Raw genomic sequence first — 19026 nt, forward strand, 5'->3', positions numbered from 1 at the left:
GGAGGGTGCAGTTTCAATTCCACCTGCCAGGCCTCATACATGGGGATACATGCATCCAACTAAAGAATCCTTATGTATTGTGTCTCAACTGTGAAGGATGCATTCAGAATTAGAGCTGTACCTGTTTTAAAACGACTTTGGACATGCCCACAAGGTGGGGATAGATACGCCCAGTAGCTTATTGTTTTTGCCAGAAGCCGAACTGCAGCAGAGCAGATACAGCGCTGCATATGCTGAATACACGTCTAGATGCTCCAAGTGTCCCTATTTTCCAGGAACAGTCCCGGATTTACAGACGCCGTCCCAGTTTCTGATTTGATCCTGGAATGTCCTACTTTTCCTTAGGATGTTCCTATTTTCATCGAAAATATGTTGGAGGGTATGGAGTTATGTGACCCCCGAGACAAAGAGATAAGTAACTATACAACCTTTAAAAGACACCTGAAAGCAGCCCTGTGTAGTTTTATTATACAGTGGTACCTCGGGTTAAGAACTTAATTCGTTCTGGAAGTCCGTTCTTAACCTGAAACTGTTCTTAACCTGAGGTACCACTTTAGCAAACGGGGCCTCCTGCTGCCGCCGCGCCGCCGGAGCATGATTTCTGTTCTCATCCTGAAGCAAAGTTCTTAACCCGAGGTACTATTTCTGGGTTAGCGGAGTCTGTAACCTGAAGCGTCTGTAACCCAAGATACCACTGTATATGTTGGAAGCTGCTCAGAGTGGCTGGGGCAGGGTATAAATTTAAAAAATGATGTTGATGGTGGTGGTGAAGGTAATGGAATAGGACGTCTCTATTTTTATCGGAGAAATGCTGGAGGATTTATAATTGGCTGCCAATTAGCTCCTGGGCCAGTGACGTAGCGTGGGGGGTGCAGGGGGGGCCGGCCGCACCAGGCGCAACATCTGGGGGTTAGAGTTAGGGGGCGCAAATCCACGGGTTAGGGGGCGCAAATTACTTGCCTTGCCCTGGGAGGTGACAACCCAAGCTACGCCACTGTCCTGGGCTATGATTAAAGTGCCGGTTTTTTTGCAGATAAAGCCCTATACAGCTTGGGACCAGGAAGCCTGAAAAATCCTCACTCCTTATGCACCCGGTCGACTGCTGCACTCTGCCAGGAGGTCCACAATGTAGGAAGCAGGCCTTGAGTGGGGTGGCTTCTACCTTTCGGAATTTCCTCCCCTTGAATATTAGACAGGCACAATCCCTGTTATTTTCCTGGTGCCTACTGAAGACCTTCCTCTTTCAAACAGCTTTTTTTGGGTAGAGACCCAATGTGAATCTAAACTGGAATTGTATTTAATATGTTTTAATAGTTTCATGATTTTTAGTTTTCTGCCCTGGGCTCTGTTGGAAGGAAGGGCAGGACATAAATTTTAAAAATAAAAAAATCAATAAAATAAGTGCAAAGAATATCAATTCCCTCCCCCCCCCCCTTCTACCCTCACAACCCCCGCTATGATCGCGGCTTTATGTAACACATCGTGTATATGAAAATAACTATCTTCCTGCTGCTGCGAGATATTTTCCTATCACATCTACTTGTGATTGAAAATGATGTGTTGTGGGTTTTTAGTATCTTAGAAGACAGAAACAGGATTCAAGATGATCTTGACAGGTTGAGAAACTGGGCCAAAAGCTAAGAGAAATGAGTCTCAGCAGAGGCAAATGTTAAGTTTTGCATTTAGGTGGGTGTGTGGTGGAGCTGAGGAATTAGATATACAAATCTAGGATGGCTGAAGCTTGGCTTCACAGCAGTATTTGTGGAAAAGAATACAGGGGTCTTGGTAGACGACAAGCCAAGTGTGAATTAGCAGAGGGAAAAGGGCTCATGCAATTCTAGGTTGCACCAACAGAAATATATTACTTTAGTCAATGTTAGCCCTACTCAGAGTTGACTAGGGATATTGGAGAATTCTGATGGAAGCAAAAGTGGACAGTGCCAGTGTTCACTTATTTGTCCCATTTCTGGAATAGAAATCAGTCCAGCAATTAATGATTGTCATACACGGTTGTGGTTGTTTTCAGTCCAAAAATGATGCACAATTGATTACTCCCCACCCCCAATTTAAATGACATTTCCTTTGCACTGAAATAGAGGCCATACACATTAAGATGAAAGGTATGCATCATTACGATATAAGCATAACTTACGTATAGTACAGTACTCATTTTAGGTTAAATAGCAGACAGTGAGACGGAAAATGTAATATTCAGCAGGCACTGAACTGCAGTGGAATGGAAACAGTGCTGATTGTGATGAAGACAGATCAGAATAGAAATCACTGCCTTCTTGCTCCCATAGAGTAGACCCATTGAAATGAATGGACATTGCTCAGGTTTCTTAATTTCAATGGGTTGCACTCACTGTGGTGCTAAGCAGATTTTATCTTGAGGAGCGGAATAATCTCCCCCTCTGCTGTCCCTGCCTGGCACCTAAATCTGTTCTGGGTTTTCCCCCATCCCCCCAGAGAAGATTTGGGGATGGCACACATGGAGGGAGAAGAGGGGGGAAATCCCCTTGTACTAGCACGTAAATATAGTTGAGCGGGGACTAGCATTGCATGCAACCCACAGAAGAAGAAGAAGAAGAAGAAGAAGAAGAAGAAGAAGAAGAGGAGGAGGAGGAGGAGGAGGAGGAGGAGGAGGACGAGGAGGAGGAGGAGGAGTTTGGATTTGATATCCCGCTTTATCACTACCCGAAGGAGTCTCAAAGCGGCTAACATTTCCCTTCCTCCCCTACAACTGAGAGGGGGAGAGACTTCAGAGAAGTGTGACTGGCCCAAGGTCACCCAGAAGCTGCATGTGGAGGAGCAGAGACGCAAACCTGGTTCCCCAGATTACAAGTCTACCACTCTTAACCACTACACCACAAAGGTCACAGTGACCTGATAGTGAAAAGTAACGGTGCCACTGTGTTCTACTTTGGTCAAATTTCACATAGAGAACTGTGTTCAGTTCTGCAAACTGGTTAAGGTGGATAGAGAGAAGTTTTTCTGCAGTTTTCATAATACCTGTGGACCTCTAATGATGCTGAATGTTGGAAGATTCAGGACAAACAGAAGAAAATACGTATTCACACAGAGCACCTAAGCTTTAGTCAGAGCAGACCCACTGAAATTACTGGGTCAAATGTCATCATGTCCGTTCATGTCAATGTTGAAGTCAAAGTAGCAAAATCGCAGCTAAGAAGCTCAAATGACTGAAACCCTTTGGACAATAAGCCAGTGTCCAGACTTTAACATTCAAAAACTTTACTTGCAGAAACTTATAGTTATGGATGAATTAAAACATAATATTTACAGTCACATGCTTCTCCAAGCATGGGCTTACAATTTCTTCTTCTAACTTCCAAACAACTGTATTTTCCTGTTTCCAGAGCTCAGCACTCTCAGCCTTCTGTATCTCAGAAAGGCCATGCCTTGCAGCTCCTATGAGAGATTTCCACTTTTATCTTCTCCTCCAGCTTTGCTCTCTTTCTTCCAAGCGGAGAAGAAGCACTTTGACACTCTGTTCAACTTAGCAGTGTTCACAGTGGGTTCTAAAACACAGCCATCTTGCTTCACATAAAATGGAGTCTCTCCTTTACACCTCACATGTGACTAACGTTAACCAATCACATGAGAACTGCTAAAGAACTCTCTGGAATTCATTTACCAACCAATCTAATTTAAACACATGGTAATACATACAAGCATTTGCAATTTCGGTGAGTAAATTGAGTAAAACATAATTGAATACCTATTCACTAAGTGGCAGAGCACACGTTTTGCATGGGAGAAAGGCATAGGTTCAATTGTTGATGTCTGCAAGCCGAGGTGGGGAAGACTCCTGCTTTGAGAACCTCTTTCTCTCGATGTCTCCTGAGGTAGATGGACCAGCGCTCTGACCCTGGTATATAATGCCGCTTCCTTTGTTCCTATTCTAGTGTCATTGTCAGAATTCTTGCAGGAAAGCAATTCAAAATCTGGCCTTTGATTCATGTTGGTATGACAACAGTGTTTCTCCCCAGCACTTCTCATTACCTCCAAAGAAACACCCACCCTGACTTCTATTCTAACCTTTCTATAACCATGTTTTCTTCTCTATAAATAAAGTATAGATATGCAAACATTTCACACCCATCTAAAGGCATTCAACCAATGTATGAAATCAATTCTAATTTTACGGCTAGCAATAGTCCCCTAGCATTCAATACCTTTGTTCATTCAGATTGCAGGGGAAACAGAGCATACAATGGAACATTATCTCGGAATGTGTCGTTTTCAAAAGGGTGTGAGTGAGAACAAGCTTAAGCCTTGTCAGGAACTTTCCTGACCATATGAGAGTTTAGAATATGGAGGTGGGCCAGGGGTGTGCACAGAAGCATCAACTCCAATGTGCCTGGGCATGGGGGTTTCTTTGCAGATCTTCATGCGTTCAGCACGAAGTCTGAAAATGGTTTCTAAGCGTGTTCTGCTGAATAAGACTAAGATGGAGTTCTCCATCTCAGGGAAGCCATTAAGACTGTGTGCACATCGTACAGTTAAACACATGGCTTCTCCCAAAGGATAAAGGTAACTGTAGTTTGCTAAGGGGAATGTGAATGGTTGCACCATGGGGATAAAACTGCAGTTCCCATAATTCTTAGGGGGAAGCCATGTGCTTTAAAGGTATGTTATGGACCCAGTCTAAGTGTTTTCAACAGAGGAATGCTTAGGAACTCTTTTCCGACCTTCTCGTTAAACTTCTGGTCATCAGCTTCTTTGGGCCTGTGGGCACATCTGAAAACCGAAGAAACTGTGGTGAGGACCATACATGCACTGCAACCACAGCTCTTACCACCATGAGTTTCTTCTTGAGGTTTAGTCGAAATCTCATTTCTTGTGATTTGAATCCATCGGTTGCTACCCTCTGGAGCAGCAGAAAACAAGGCTGCTCCATTTTCCATGTAGTGGCCCTTCAGGTATTTGAAGGTGGCTATCATATCACCTCTCGGTCTTGTTGTCTTCAAGCTAAACATACCCAACACCCTCATATGGTTAAGTGAACGCCTGAACAGGTGTCAGGGACTGGGCAGAGGAGAAATGATGGACACTGCCTCCCCAGCCTGACCCAGGGAGGAGGAAGAGGAAGGCAGTGTAGATTTACAAAAGGGGTTTGTGGGAGGTCACAGCTCAGAGGCAGATGAGGGGGAAAGTTGGGAAATAATGGGAGGGGAGGAGGAGTGGGGAGGAGAAGGAAGCAACAGAGGGGTGACAGCCGACAGACATGGTGTCCTTAGAAAGCATTTCAGACCCCCCTCTCCCAGAACCCAGCGGGCCTTGAAAGTAGGAGAGCAAAGAGCTCAAAGACATATAGCTTTAGGTCTGCAAATGTTGTGGAACTCATTACTTCCCCTACCCCTAATTTGCATTGCATTTCCTTTGCAATGCGTGGAATAGCATAATGATGATGTAGTTAATTACATAAGCGATGCAAGTTTTGTAATTTTCCCACAGCAGACAGCAAGGTGGGCGGGAGGCAAACTGCAGCAGAACAGCAACAGGGCTGTGTGTTACTAATACGGAATGAAATGGGAGGTGATGCCTTTTTGCATCTCTGAGGAGCGTTAGATTTTTATTTTATTTTTCTTTTAAAAGTGCTTTCAGGTTTTCCTCAGTGCTTGGGTTCCCTTTGTTCATCAGTCCAGCAGCATGGGAGAGCATCTTCGGTGAGATGAAATTCAGTTTGGGTTTTTTTAAAAAAAAGATATTAGCTTTCAGAGGGATGTGTTTGTGTGTGGGAACATAAACTGTTTTTGACAGTTTTGATCGCAGGAGCAGGTACCTCAGAAGACTGTAAACACAAGAGAAGCATGCTTTGCAATTGCAGAGGAGTAACAACAGTTGGCTGAGGGAAAAAGGAAAAGGTTGGGCTGCATGAAGAGTGGGGGAGAAGTCAGCATTTTAGCATGCATTCACAGTTATCGCTGTTTCCATGGCAACATCTCCACGGAATAAAGTATGCTCTCCTTTCTTTCGAAGAGGGGAAGCAGAGTTTGAAATGGATACTTCACATAACCCCCCAACAACAAATCCACAACAAGTCTTGAGTGCTCCCTGATCTCCTGTGTAAGTGTCATTATATTATTGCAGTTCAAAAAGCTGTTTCTTTGAGACTCCCCTGTGAAAGAAAGTGTTTTCTTCTTTTAAAAAAGATGCTTTTGCTTCTTATTTGCCTTCCACAAAGCCCTGAATAGCCTACCTCCATCCTTTTTTTCCCCATTTTGTTCTCTTCCTCCACCCCATTTTCGAGCGCATTCTCCTCTTGTTTACACTGCTGGGAGTTGCAAGAAATCTCCATGAATTCTGAACTTAACCCAGTTTGAGAGGGATCAAAAGATGTTTAATGAGTTGTGTGAAAACTTGCAGGAAACTTTTGTAATTGCCTAAGTCAGGAAGAAGAAGAAGAAGAAGAAGAAGAAGAAGAAGAAGAAGAAGAAGAAGAAGAAGAAGAAGAAGAAGAGTAGTAGTAGTAGTTTGGATTTGATATCCCGCTTTATCACTATCCAAACGAGTCTCAAAGCGGCTAACATTCTCCTTTCCCTTCCTCCCCCACAACAAACACTTTGTGAGGTGAGTGGGGCTGAGAGACTTCAGAAACGTGTGACTGGCCCAAGGTCACCCAGCAGCTGCAGGTGGAGGAGCAGGGAAGCGAACCCGGTTCACCAGATTACGAGTCCACCGCTCTTAACCACTACACCACACTGGCTCTCTGGGAAACCTCAGACTTGGGGTGTGTATATGTGAAATGGGGACTTGCCCCAAGCAATACCTTCTCTGTAGGCCACACCCTCACCTGCTCTGCTCAATGCATGTCTTGACTGCTTTGGCCTGACTGAAATGTCTCATTGATCTGCATTAATGCCTGCTCCCCACTTTTGCATTTGTAGCATAATTTTCTATTAATTCTTTTTCGCAAAAATCTTCATATCAAACAGTTGCATTGCTTCTTAAATTGACTTCCCACCTCCATTTCTGCAGTGTTTCTACTCAAACCTTTTCTGCTACATTATATCTTTATGTATTACAAAACAGATAAAATCTCAGTTCCAATTATTTTATCATTTCCCTTCTGATTCTTTTATCTCGAATCCTGGCCACAATTTCATTTGACTATAGTTTTTTTTTTTTAAAAAAAATAGTCCATGAAAGGCTTCCCTTCTTCTATATAAAAACGTTCATCATTTTGATCTCTTAATATTGCTGTCAATTTTGCCATTTCTGCATAATCCACCACTTTCAAAAGCCACTCTTCCTTTGCTGGAACTTTCTCTCCTTTCCATGTCTGTGCATATAATATTCTAGCTGCGATTGTCACATATATAAATAGTTTTGCCATCTTCTTTGTAACCCCTGTTCCTATTATGCCTGTAAGGAAAGTTACCTGAAGGAGCATCTCCACCCCCATCGTTCAGCCCGAACACTGAGGTCCAGCTCCGAGGGCCTTCTGGCGGTTCCCTCCCTGCGAGAAGTGAAGCTACAGGGAACCAGGCAGAGGGCCTTCTTGGTAGTGGCACCCTCCCTGTGAAACACCCTCCCATCAGATGTCAAGGAGATAAACAACTATCTGACTTTTAGAAGACATCTGAAGGCAAACCTGCTTAGGGAAGTTTTAAACGTTTGATGTTTTATTGTGTTTTTCATATTCTGCTGGGAGCCGCTCAGAGTGGGTGGGGAAACCCAGTCACATAGGCAGGGTATAAATAATAAATTGTTGTTGTTGCTGCTGCTGCTGTTGGTGTTGTTGTTGTCTTTTGGGAAGAGCCCATTCCCTGCTTTTTCAGTCATCAATCCTACACACAAGAAGCTGGTGCATAGCATATCGGTGTAGGTTAACTTGGCATTAAGTTACACTGGATCAAAACCCTGTTCAACAGTGGGGCAACTGGTGCCCTGTCTAAGCCTGCCAAAAGGAAAAAGGTAAAGGTAAAGGGACCTCTGGCCATTAGGTCCAGGCGTGGACGACTCTGGGGTTGCGGCGCTCATCTCGCTTTATTGGCTGAGGGAGCCGGCGTGCAGCTTCCGGGTCATATGGCCAGCATGACTAAGCCGCTTCTGGCGAACCAGAGCAGCGCACAAAAACGCTGTTTACCTTCCTGCTGAAGTGGTACCTATTTATCTACTTGCACTTTGATGTGCTTTCAAACTGCTAGGTTGGCAGGAGCTGGGACCAAGCAACGCAAGCTCACCCCATCATGGGGATTCAAACCACTGACCTTCTGATCAGCAAGCCCTAGGCTCTGTGGTTTAACCCACAGTGCCACCCGCGTCCCCTGCCGAAAGGAAAACAAGCCTTTTAAAATAGTGTTCTGCATCAGGTTGCCAGGTCACATGACTGAGCTGAAAGGGCTTAGGATCCAGCCTAAGTGTTCTCTTGAGGGTCCCATCCATGTCACACCCCTGGAATTCCCCCTTTGCCTGGGACTTACAGCAGCCCAGGCTGAGGCAGGGTGAGCAGTGTATCTTCAGCTGCAGTAGCGTAGCGTGGGTTGTCAGCACCCGGGGCAAGGCAAGTAATTTGCGCGCCCTAACCCGTGGATTTGTGAACCCTAACCCGTGGATTTGCGACCCCTAACCTGTGGATTTGTGACCCCTAACCCTAACCCCCAGATGTTGCGCCCAGTGCGGCCGGCCCCCCCTGCACCCCCCACGCTACGCAACTGTTCAGCTGACCCAGAGTTGGGGACTTAACAGCGACTGAGCTAGAGATCCTCTGTTCATCCTAAGCAGTAACCTGGCCTGAACAAAGACCTTGGATTCTTATCTCATTATACATGACAAAGCCATTTTTCACCTTCTCACCCCTTGCTTTTTCCTGTAAGACCTATTGCAGTCGTTAAGAGTCGTCAACAGGCTCATCACAGCTATCTGCCAATCACCCATTCCCACCACCCTTCTGAGTAATACCCCTCCCCACCTTCTCACTATATAGAAGGGTCTGGAAACTTCTGTTTCAGTGTATCTGAAGAAGTGTGCATGCACACGAAAGCTCATACCAAGAACTAACTTAGTTGGTCTTTAAGGTGCTACTGGAAGGATTTTTTTTCATTTTTTGTGTGCAGCCATTAATCCCCATACTACAGGAATATAGTTTAAAAGTACACGGACATTTACAAATATCATGGATTTCCCCAGTGCAACATTTTGGTAACTGCTTCAGACCAAATGGAATTCACCCCTGGCCAAGCAATGTCACGTGCCTCAAAAGAGGCGTTCTCAGCATTCAACCTCCAGCATCTGTCTGTGATAGACAGTACCTTTCTATGCAAACATCGCGGAGTCCAATATACTCAATATATTAACACCTTTTCTTTACATGGATGAAGAATGGGGGCCTCTGACATTTGCATGGCTGGAATACAGGTCCTTTCCCAACATGTGTGTCATCATCACGCATGTGACCTCTGGCACATGCACCTTTTTCAGAGCCAAAGGGGGGTAGGGCAGGGGAGGAATATGGTGGGTTGGCCCAGAGTGGGAGCAGGCCTAGGGAGGGGCAGACTGAACTGGGACTTCTGTGTGTCCCATGGGTGTGCGGGGCAGCCAGGAATGGAACCCCCACTTAAGCAGGGATTCCTCTGCATAGCCTACTATACAAAAGTGAAAATTGCATCTCTTGCTCCGCCCACTTTTGCCTCTGGCCACACACACCATTGGCATGTAAACCACCACACTCCCCTGAGATTGCCCACAAAGGAATGGGCTGGGGCAGCACCACTAAACAGAACTCTAGTCAGTCACGTCACTGCGAGGTCGATGGAGAGGGGGTAGGGAATTACAAGGTCAGCACAGTGCAAATGCATCCGACTGGCTCTGCAAGTGTGTTTGCACCGTGCTCTCCTCACCTCAGCCTCACCCAGTAAGCAGCAGTGATGCAACCAACCAGAGCTCAGGTGAACCATGCCACCACACCATCGGCTTCTGCCCAATCCGCGCCCAAACATTTTCCTGAAGCCCCATAAGACTCCTTTATTTGGATCAGCATAGAATGTAGACCCTCCAAATATTGGTATATACAGTGCTACCTCGGGTTGAGAACTTAATTCCTTCCGGAGGTCCGTTCTTAACATGAAACTGTTCTTAACCTGAAGCACCACTTTAGCTAATGGGGCTAATGGGGCCTCCTGCTACCACTGTGCCACCGGAGCACAATTTCTGTTCTCATCCTGAAGCAAAGTGCTTAACCCGAGATACTATTTCTGGGTTAGCAGAGTCTGTAACCTGAAGCGTTTGTAACCTGAAGCGTCTGTAAACTGAAGCTTATGTAATCCGAGGTACCACTGTAATCCTCATCACACCTCACCACTGGCTGTGCTAGCTGAGGCTGATGGGAGTTAGAATCCAACAGCACAGCAGGAGGTTAGACAAGATCACTCTTGGGATCCCTTCTAACTCTACCATTCTATGATTTTAGAGGATCACAGGTTCTCCAATTCTGATTTAATGGAGTCATAAAGACCATACTATGAACATTTCCCCCCAGCTGGCTACAATAGGCAGTTCTTTATCTACAACACAGTAGACAGTGTTTTATATTTTATCCTGTTGGCTCTGTTTTCAGTGTTTCCACATAGCTTGAGGCCCTAAGAATGGATTTTTAAAAAAACAATAATCAAAATGACACACTTTACAAAACAAAATCCTCAGCACTCTACCAAACAGGTTAATTGGGACTATCTTTCATAATAAAAAGCAAAAACTTTCTCTAGCAACAAAGGATGCTAAATGAATAGACATTTCCCTTGAGAATACTCAGACTCCTTTCTTGCCTGTTAAGGTATAGAGTTAATTGATTCATTACTAAAATCTTGGCTCTGGGGGAAAGTAGGAGGGAGGAATCCCACATCCATTCCTGTTTGCAGAAAGAAGTTGCCAACATGTGTGCTTATGTTTCCACTCTTTTAGCTCTAAACATTTTAAGCTTGATGGCCATAAGCAATTTGGCACACATTTGACTTGCCATACGTCAGGAAAATGCCTAACATGTCCGGGTTGCTGGGTGTAAAAATGGCGTCAGGGGGGATTTTTGCCCAACTGGCAAGATGTCAGGGAAAACCTAGATGTAAAAGCAGCAGAAACAGCTCCAAAAGCTGAAAATCACTATTTTGTGGAGATGTTTCCCCAATAAAGCCCAACTTTCAACCAAAGCTCAACAACAAATTTTCAAAAAGTAAACTTTCAAAAAAGTTTACTTTTTGAACTATGGCAACTCTAGTGGCAAACATAGAGACCCCACCTGCCAAAACAAACAATCCCATGCTTATTCCATCACAGAGTCGAATAGTGAGAGTCAATGTGGTGTAGCAGTTAGAACACTGGGCTAGTACAGGGTTTCCCAGACTTGATTCTCCAGTTGTTTTGGGACTACAGTTCCCATCATTCCTGACCACTGGTCCTGCTAGCTAGGGATGATGGGAGCTGTAGTCCAAAAACAGCTGGAGAACCAAGTTTGGGAAACCCTGGTCTAGCATCTTGGAAGACCAGAGCTCACTGGGTGATCTTGGGCCAGTCACCATCTCTCAGCCTATTCTACCTCACAGGGTTATTGTGAGAGTAAAAATGGAGAGAGTGGGAAGGTTTAAGCTCCTCTGAGTCAAAGTTTGAAGGAGCTGGGGTTGGGGTTGGGGAAAATTTGCCCCCTGTTTGCCTCGTGGATTCATCCTGCTCCTCTTGCCCCACTCCCACCTCTGCCTGTTTTGAAGTCACACACACGGGGGCGGGGGGGGGGGTGATGTTTACATGTGAATTTTCCTAAGTAATATAATGCACACCTGAATTATTATTAATTAAATTCGTATATCTCCCCATACCCGCAGGTCTTAGGGCAGTTACAACATTGGGTTACATCCCATTGCTCGATATCACATATGCACTTGGGTTAGTGGCAAATTGGTGTGCTCAGGGCTATACTTCAGATCTGATGCTACAACCCCTCTTAAACCTTGCAAAGTGCCCATCTTTGCTGAAGGATCATCTTTCGGTTTATCCACTTTCATGGTGAGGCAAAATGGCTACCAAAGATAACAAACTGCTAGGATTCCCAATAAAATGTTGCATTGTGGAGTTCTTCCTTTCAGGATTCCAGCCAATTTCCCCTCCCACCCATCTCACCCCCCCCCCAAGCCAGTTAGCACACCATAGCCATTGAGTAACTTAGTCCTCATTGGCTTATTTGGGGGGGGGGGTCCAGCTTTGTAAGGTTTCTTTTCTTTTCTTTTTGTACTTACTTCATCCTTAGCGTTCCCCCAGTCCTGTGGATAATGCTGCCTTGTGCATGTGTTTCTATTTTGGCTACATAAACTCATAGCCTGATCACCAGAAGCAGAGAGAATTAGGTAAAATCACATTTATAGAACTCTGTCTCTCTCCTCCAATCAGCTGCCACTTATCTGCTGGCGTTCAGGCTGTCTGTTTACCCAGGTGTTTGTGGCTGCCTGGATTGTAAACCAGCTGACAAAATGGATTTCGCTGCTGCTTTAATCTTTTGGTCGTTTGCGTTTTGACACATTATAGTCCCCAATTGCTTCTTGGAGAGCACATTGCATTTTCGATAGGCCGTAAGTCACTAGCAGAACTACGGTTGGGAAACTGGTGTCTCCAGTTAGAAGGATCTCGTGCATCAGTGCTGGTGGGAAAAACCCCTTGATGGAGATGATGGAGAGCAGGGGCGGAGGAAGGGGGTGCGGTAGGTGTGGGCCGCCCGGGTGTCACCACTGAGGGGGGTGACAAAATGCCGGGCGGCATTCATCTCAGTGCCTGCAGCGTGCCCAAGCCATGCGTCTCTCCTGGGAGTGGCGCGATGGCTTGTGCATGCACAGGCTCCATTCTGCCCCAAATGGTCCACCCGCTGCATCTCCCCAGCTGTAGGGTGGCTGAGTGGGAGGAGGAAGGCAGACTCCGGAGGACCAGCAGTGAGCCCCGTCCCTGGGCATGCTGCCCCAGGCACCTGAGCGGCTTCCTCCACTGCTGATGGGGAGCCCTTGCCACTCAGAATACAGGGGCCTGAGCTAGGACCATCAAAATCTGCCTTATACTGCATCAGACCAATAGTCAGTCTAGTTCAATGTGTCCTACACTAGCAGGAAGTGACACTCTAGCATTTCAGATAGGGGTACTCTCAGGGGACAATCCCTATCTAGTGATGCCAGGGATTGAACTTGGAATATTCTGCTTGCAAAGAAACGCTCTACCACTAGGAATGGCTGAATATGTTGATTTCAGTTTCTCATTTTTCCAGCCTTAACTTCCACATTTCCACATGTTTGCGATTTGAAAAGCAAACTCATCATGAAAACTCATCAACCTTTCAGTGCAAATTTCTCCTAACATTTTTCTACGCAATTTTCCCTAACACACAACTTTTTTTTTTTTTTGCATTACAGCCTCCCCTAATAAGATGCATTTTTCGTATGCAACTTTCACTAATCTTTGCATTTCTGTGCACACTTTACCAATGCATGTGCATAATTTTTTTTGCACATGTTGCTGAGCTGGAGAACCGCCCTGCAAAATTTGGAGGAGTGCAAATATCAACGAATGGCGGCATTTTGGTTCGCATAATGCTTTGGCGAACGTAAATTAGGTTCACTTTTAAATGCAAACTGAATCTAACTTCTCTCCCACCTCAACTCATTGGTGAGCTATGATCTTTCACTAAGGTAGATTAAGGCAGCTATGCATGCTCATATACAAATATGCAGAAAAACACAACTATTCATGGCATCCTGGTGCACAAAGAGACCTAAAGGTACAGTTTCTCTCAGCAGAAAGAGATTCCCACCTCCCTGTGCCTACCTGCCAAGAGGAGAAGAAAGAGGCTGGGCTGAGTAAATTTGGGTTGCTAGGGTGCCTTCCGCCCATGTACTCATCCGTGCAGATGTCGCAGCTCTCGGCGTCTCGCCAGTCCCAGTAGGGGATAGTGAAGTTCTCGTTCCCAGTGAGCTTTTGGATCTCGTGTTCCCACATGAGCAAGAAAAGACGGTGCCACGGAAGGAACCCCGGAGCCTCGTGGGCAAAATCGATATCCCGCCACACATTGGTGCCTCCAAGGAGTGTGTCCCGAGAGACGTAGTAGTGCATCCAGACAAAGAGGTCGTACACATTGATGTCTCGGAACATGGGCGCCGAGCCATTGTTCATCTGGGCATACGTTCCGGTGGCGATGACAAAATCCCGGCTGGTGGTATGCTTGGCTAGGTTGAGGTAGGCAAGGAACTGGTTCTTTTCCCTGGTGCTGAGCTGGAAAATGTCTTTCCTCACCCTCAGCTTCCTCTCTGTGCAATTGGGACCGGCAAAGTTGAACTTGCAGTCGGCACAGCTGAATCCCATGAAGTTGCCAGAGCATTGGCACGTCCGGTTGTAAAACACAGCGGGCCAGTCTTCCCGGTCATCCACTCCAGAGAAGGGAAACTGAGGGCCGAGAGGGGCATCTGAAAGTAGGATCTCGCGACAGGATCCCCTACCTGACAGCTCCCCACAAGGGGACCCATCGCCAGGCCAAATGGGACAGCATTCCTTGCTCAACAAGCTGTCGGCATTGGCACATGCCCGAGGGAACTGGCCAGAACTGAAGGGCAGAATACCCAGGAAGATGCCAACGCAAAAGAGAGACATCTTCATTCAGACCTAGAGTCCAGTGGTTCAGCAGCTGGCAAGGAACAAGCTTCTGTCCCTACACTTTCAGAGCCCTGAGAAATTTTCCCGACATCTCTCCAGAACATCACCCAGTCTCACTTCCATCTATCCCCCTCCCCTCCCCTCAACTTTCTGTAATCTGATTATCACATGTCCTGGGCTCCGTCCAAAGAACTCTCACTCCCCTTCCCCCTTCGGCTCCAGTTAATATAGAGACTTACTATGAGAATCTCATCTTCTGCCTAGCACATGATCGCTTTTGATGTACCAGCAGCACAGAGGGTGGAAGCCTTGGTCACACACAGGAACTTGGGTGCTTGGTATAATGTCTCATGGGGTTTCTGCACGGAAGGAGGAGAATCGAGGGCTGGGCAAGGCTGGGAGTGTGTAAGGAAATCCCACAGAGCTTGGCGCAGTTGCTGAGCGAGCCCAGCGCAGCAAATCTGCAAATTGCTAAAGAAAACTGGTCTGGAGTTTCTCAATCATGCCTTTTAAAGAAAGGCCTGATTTTGTGCATTTTCCAGACAGAAAGAAATATGCATAAAACTATCCCGTAAAAAAGGGAGGAGGAATAGAAGGCATAAATAGGGAACATTGACATTTTGGTTCTCCATTTGAATTTAGCTTGGTGAACAAAGGAGCACGCTTTCATAAAAGACCATGCACTCCTGCATGAACTTGCTCTGAAGTTCGGCTCATCCTCTGAGGTGCTTCTCCAGATGCTTGCCCTGTTGGAGATGCCAAGGGTGGCAGCTGGAGAAAGAGCCATCTTGGTGCCCAAGTTGTAGAATGATCTCTCAATGAAGGCTTCCTAATGCCAATGCTTATGTATTTTAGACATCGGTGCCGAGTCCCTATGAAGGGCACTCACAATTTTTGTGTGTGCCAGAGCTGTGCACGCCATGTAGGCATGCATGCCCGACAGTGTGCATGTCCGAGGTCAGCCTGCCTGCTGATATGCACATGTGACGTCAGCACACCACAGGATATGCTGATGTCAGATGCACACACTAGCAGGCATGTTGATGATGGTGGTGGTGGTGGTGGTGATGATGATTTATTATTTATACCCAGCCCATCTAGCTGGGTTTCCCCAGCCACTCTGGGCGGCTTCCAGCAAAACATTAAAATACAAACCAGCCTGCTTTTAGATGCCAGGCAAAGACTATCATAATAATCATCACTATCATACCTGCTTAACTGCTATTTTAACAAAGGTTAGTTCTGCATTAAAAATAAAAAGAGAAGTACTAAAACTTCTTTTAATTGTTAACATGTAGCAAATTAGTTTGCATCAAGAGTTGGGCTACTCCACCTCTTTTATTCCATTTATAGAGGCACATTTAAGATGCTGTGATTTCTAGATTTATATACGCAACCTCCCTACCTTGCATCCACTGGGATGAGGTTCAGGACCTGCAGCTGCATGTGGAGGAGCGGAGACTCGAACCCAGTTCTCCAGATTACGAGACTACCGCTCTTAACCACTACACCACACTGGCTGCCTTCATGGGCATAGCCAAGGGGGGGCAGGGAGGGGTAGCTGTCCCCCCCTAAATCAATAAAAATTCTTAGCAAACTGAGGTTCTGCCTCCCCAACAAAAGGCCTGCCCCCCTAACAAAAATCCTGGCTTAGAAAGACAAGTCCAATATCTGGTTCTGCTTCTACCACCTGCTGAGGTGCTGAAAAGCATCACTCTCTGCTTTGGGGGATAGGCTGTCCAGGTGAAAAAGAAGGCATGGTTCCTGCACCATCAATTGTTGTGAACAAGAGAGGATGTTGATAGCCAGTTACCTCTGCTGCATTTCCAGAGCTGCAGGAGCACTGCCCTCACCCTTCTATTTTTTTGCATCGAGCCACCTGATTTATGGCACACCAAAATAGGAGATCATTTGCAAAAGGCCCCATGGCTCAGATATGATGGGAAAGACCTGAGCTCTAAAGGTCTTTTTCCAGCTGCACTGGCTCCCGGTGGAGTACAGGTTCAGATTTAAGGTCTGGTTTTGACCTTTAAAGCCTTTCACGGCCTAGGACCCTCGTACCTACGGGACCGCCTCTCCCTGTATGCCTCACGGAGAGCCTCAAGGTTCATAAATTGCAACACCCTAGTGGTCTCGGAAGTTAGATTAGCCTTAACCAGATCCAGGGCCTTTTCAACTCTGGCTCCAGCCTGGTGGAACGCTCTGCCTCATGAGACCAGGGCCCTGCAGGATCTGGTTTCTTTCCGCAGGGCCTGTAAGACAGGGTTGTTCCACCTGGCCTTTGGCTTGGAGCCCATTTGATTCCCTCCCCCTCTTTCTTTTCCTTTCTCCTCTGTGAGGCTGCATTTTAATATTTTAATGTTTCAATATTTTAATTTTGTACTTTAATCTTGTTTTTAAGTTGTATTCATTCAACTTGTTTTTATGATTGCTTGTTAGCCACCCTGAGACCGGCCTTGGCTGTGGAGGGCGGGGTATAAATAAAAAATATTCTTCTTATTATTATTATAAAGCATTCTCTAGACTGTGAACATTCTGCCTGAAAAATGTTGCCTTTCTGCAGGAATCAAGGGGTCGTCATATGATGTTTCTGAGTAGCACGCGGCTCCTTAATCCTCTTGGCTTCAGGAAACACAGACAGATTATCACAGGGTCTTTGTGCCTGCTTCGAGCTCCCCAAACTAGGCTGCTTTATCTCTTTCTCCCCCAAAATAGACTTTAAAAAAGTTGACTCAGACTGCAATCACTCTTGCTGCACTATTTCATTCTGCATGCTGGTTTAACCATTAGAAAACCTGAAGACCTTTGCCACTCATTGAATCCTGAACGTAAAGTGGAAGGAAAAACCAGAGATGGCTCATTTGTGGGGAAATTACCCAGTCGGCTACTTGACAAAGGTCAAAATGTAGGACACTGTCTCACAACACAGGGAGACAGACAGATGCTGTGTGGCTTTTCAGGCTGCTCTAAAATTGTAGAAATGCAACTGTATGACATTATTGCAGTCAAACCAACAATTCATGTTTGGCCAGATAGGCACATGAAGGGGCTGAGGCTCACAGAGCTTTCCTGAAAAATTTGCTAGAGAGAACTCTGTGAGATTACTTCCTTTGTCTGCCTTGGCAGGAAGCTGTAACAATACATACTTCCTTCCTGCCTAGGCATCCCTTCTCCTTCTTCATCATGCCTTCAAGCGGACCACACATGCATGCCTGAGCTCTGCAGCTCAGACACTATTTCTTAACTTGCATTTGGTACTTTTGTAACTTAGATAGTGGCCATAAACTTGCCTTCATTTTGCTACTGTAATCGCTGCTTCAAGACCTAGATTGTGTAAGTAAATGCTACTTTTACTTCTTCACAAAACACTGTGAGTGACTGTAGTTTTGAAGAGAAAAGGGATAATACCAGGAAAACCCAGCCTGCCTTAAAGCATCCTGGATTGTTCTTTCTAGAAGGTTACATCAACCTTGTCTTAACTTCCAAGTTTAAGGTGAAAAGCATGGTACTCTGCTGATTTCACTAACATGAGCAAGGAAAGATAATAGCTAAATAATATATCCTCTCCTAGTGTCTAAATTCATTCCTGGATAGCATCTCCATGCCAGAAGGGCTGTACATATTGGGATTCTCCTTGTGTTAAAGGGAAGGTGGGGAACCTTTAACCCTCCAGATGTTATTGTTGGACTCCAACTCCCAGCAGCACCAGCAACAGGGCCATTGGTAAAGGATGATGGGACTTGTTGTCTAGCAACATCTGGAAGGCTACAGATTTTCTATCACTTTTGCACTTTTCCAATCTTAAGCTCAGTTCTCCACATTCAGCATGAAATTCTCCTAATACACACATACACATTTTTGTATGTGGTATTTTCCAGTAAGCGAACACATTTTTGCAAAGCGGTTTTTCCTAATGCCATGCATTTCTATGCATTGTTTTCACTAATATATGTACAGTGGTACCTCGGGTTAAGTACTTAATTCATTCCAGAGGTCCATTCTTAACCTGGAACTGTTCTTAACCTGAAGCACCACTTTAGCTAATAGGGCCTCCTGCTGCCTCTGCGCCGCCGTTGCATGATTTCTGTTCTCATTCTGAAGCAAAGTTCTTAACCCGAGGTACGACTGTATTACACAAACACCTGTACAGTCATACTTTGGTTTTCAAACAGCTTTGTTCTTGAATGTTTTGTCTCCCGAACACCGCAAACCCGGAAGTGAGTGTCCCGGTTTGCGAACTATTTTTGGAAGCCGAATGTCCAATGAGGCCTCCGTGGCTTCCGATTGGCTGCAGGAGCTTCCTGCAGCCAATCAGAAGCTGTGCTTTGGTTTCCAAATGTTTTGGAAGTTGAACAGACTTCTGGAACAGATTCCATTCGACTTCCAAAG

At 45.7% G+C, this 19026-nt stretch overlaps 1 protein-coding gene and 1 long non-coding RNA gene across 2 annotated transcripts in view; both read right to left on the reverse strand.

Moving 5' to 3' along the window:
- TYR (tyrosinase) overlaps positions 1-14826 on the reverse strand; it is a 54485-nt gene extending 39659 nt beyond the window's left edge. The window contains exon 1 of the mRNA XM_083736851.1: positions 13816-14826. Within this exon, the coding sequence (XP_083592977.1) occupies positions 13816-14640 (825 nt within the window). The 5' untranslated portion in view covers positions 14641-14826. The remainder of the gene's footprint in view (positions 1-13815) is intronic.
- LOC310844026 overlaps positions 1-19026 on the reverse strand; it is a 69708-nt gene extending 50682 nt beyond the window's left edge. The window contains exon 1 of the long non-coding RNA XR_014563894.1: positions 18849-19026. This is a non-coding gene — a long non-coding RNA (uncharacterized lncRNA). The remainder of the gene's footprint in view (positions 1-18848) is intronic.

The sequence above is a fragment of the Podarcis gaigeae genome (genome assembly GCF_964106915.1).
Source record: "Podarcis gaigeae genome assembly, chromosome: 4".
In the NCBI taxonomy this organism is placed as follows: Eukaryota; Metazoa; Chordata; class Lepidosauria; order Squamata; family Lacertidae; genus Podarcis; species Podarcis gaigeae.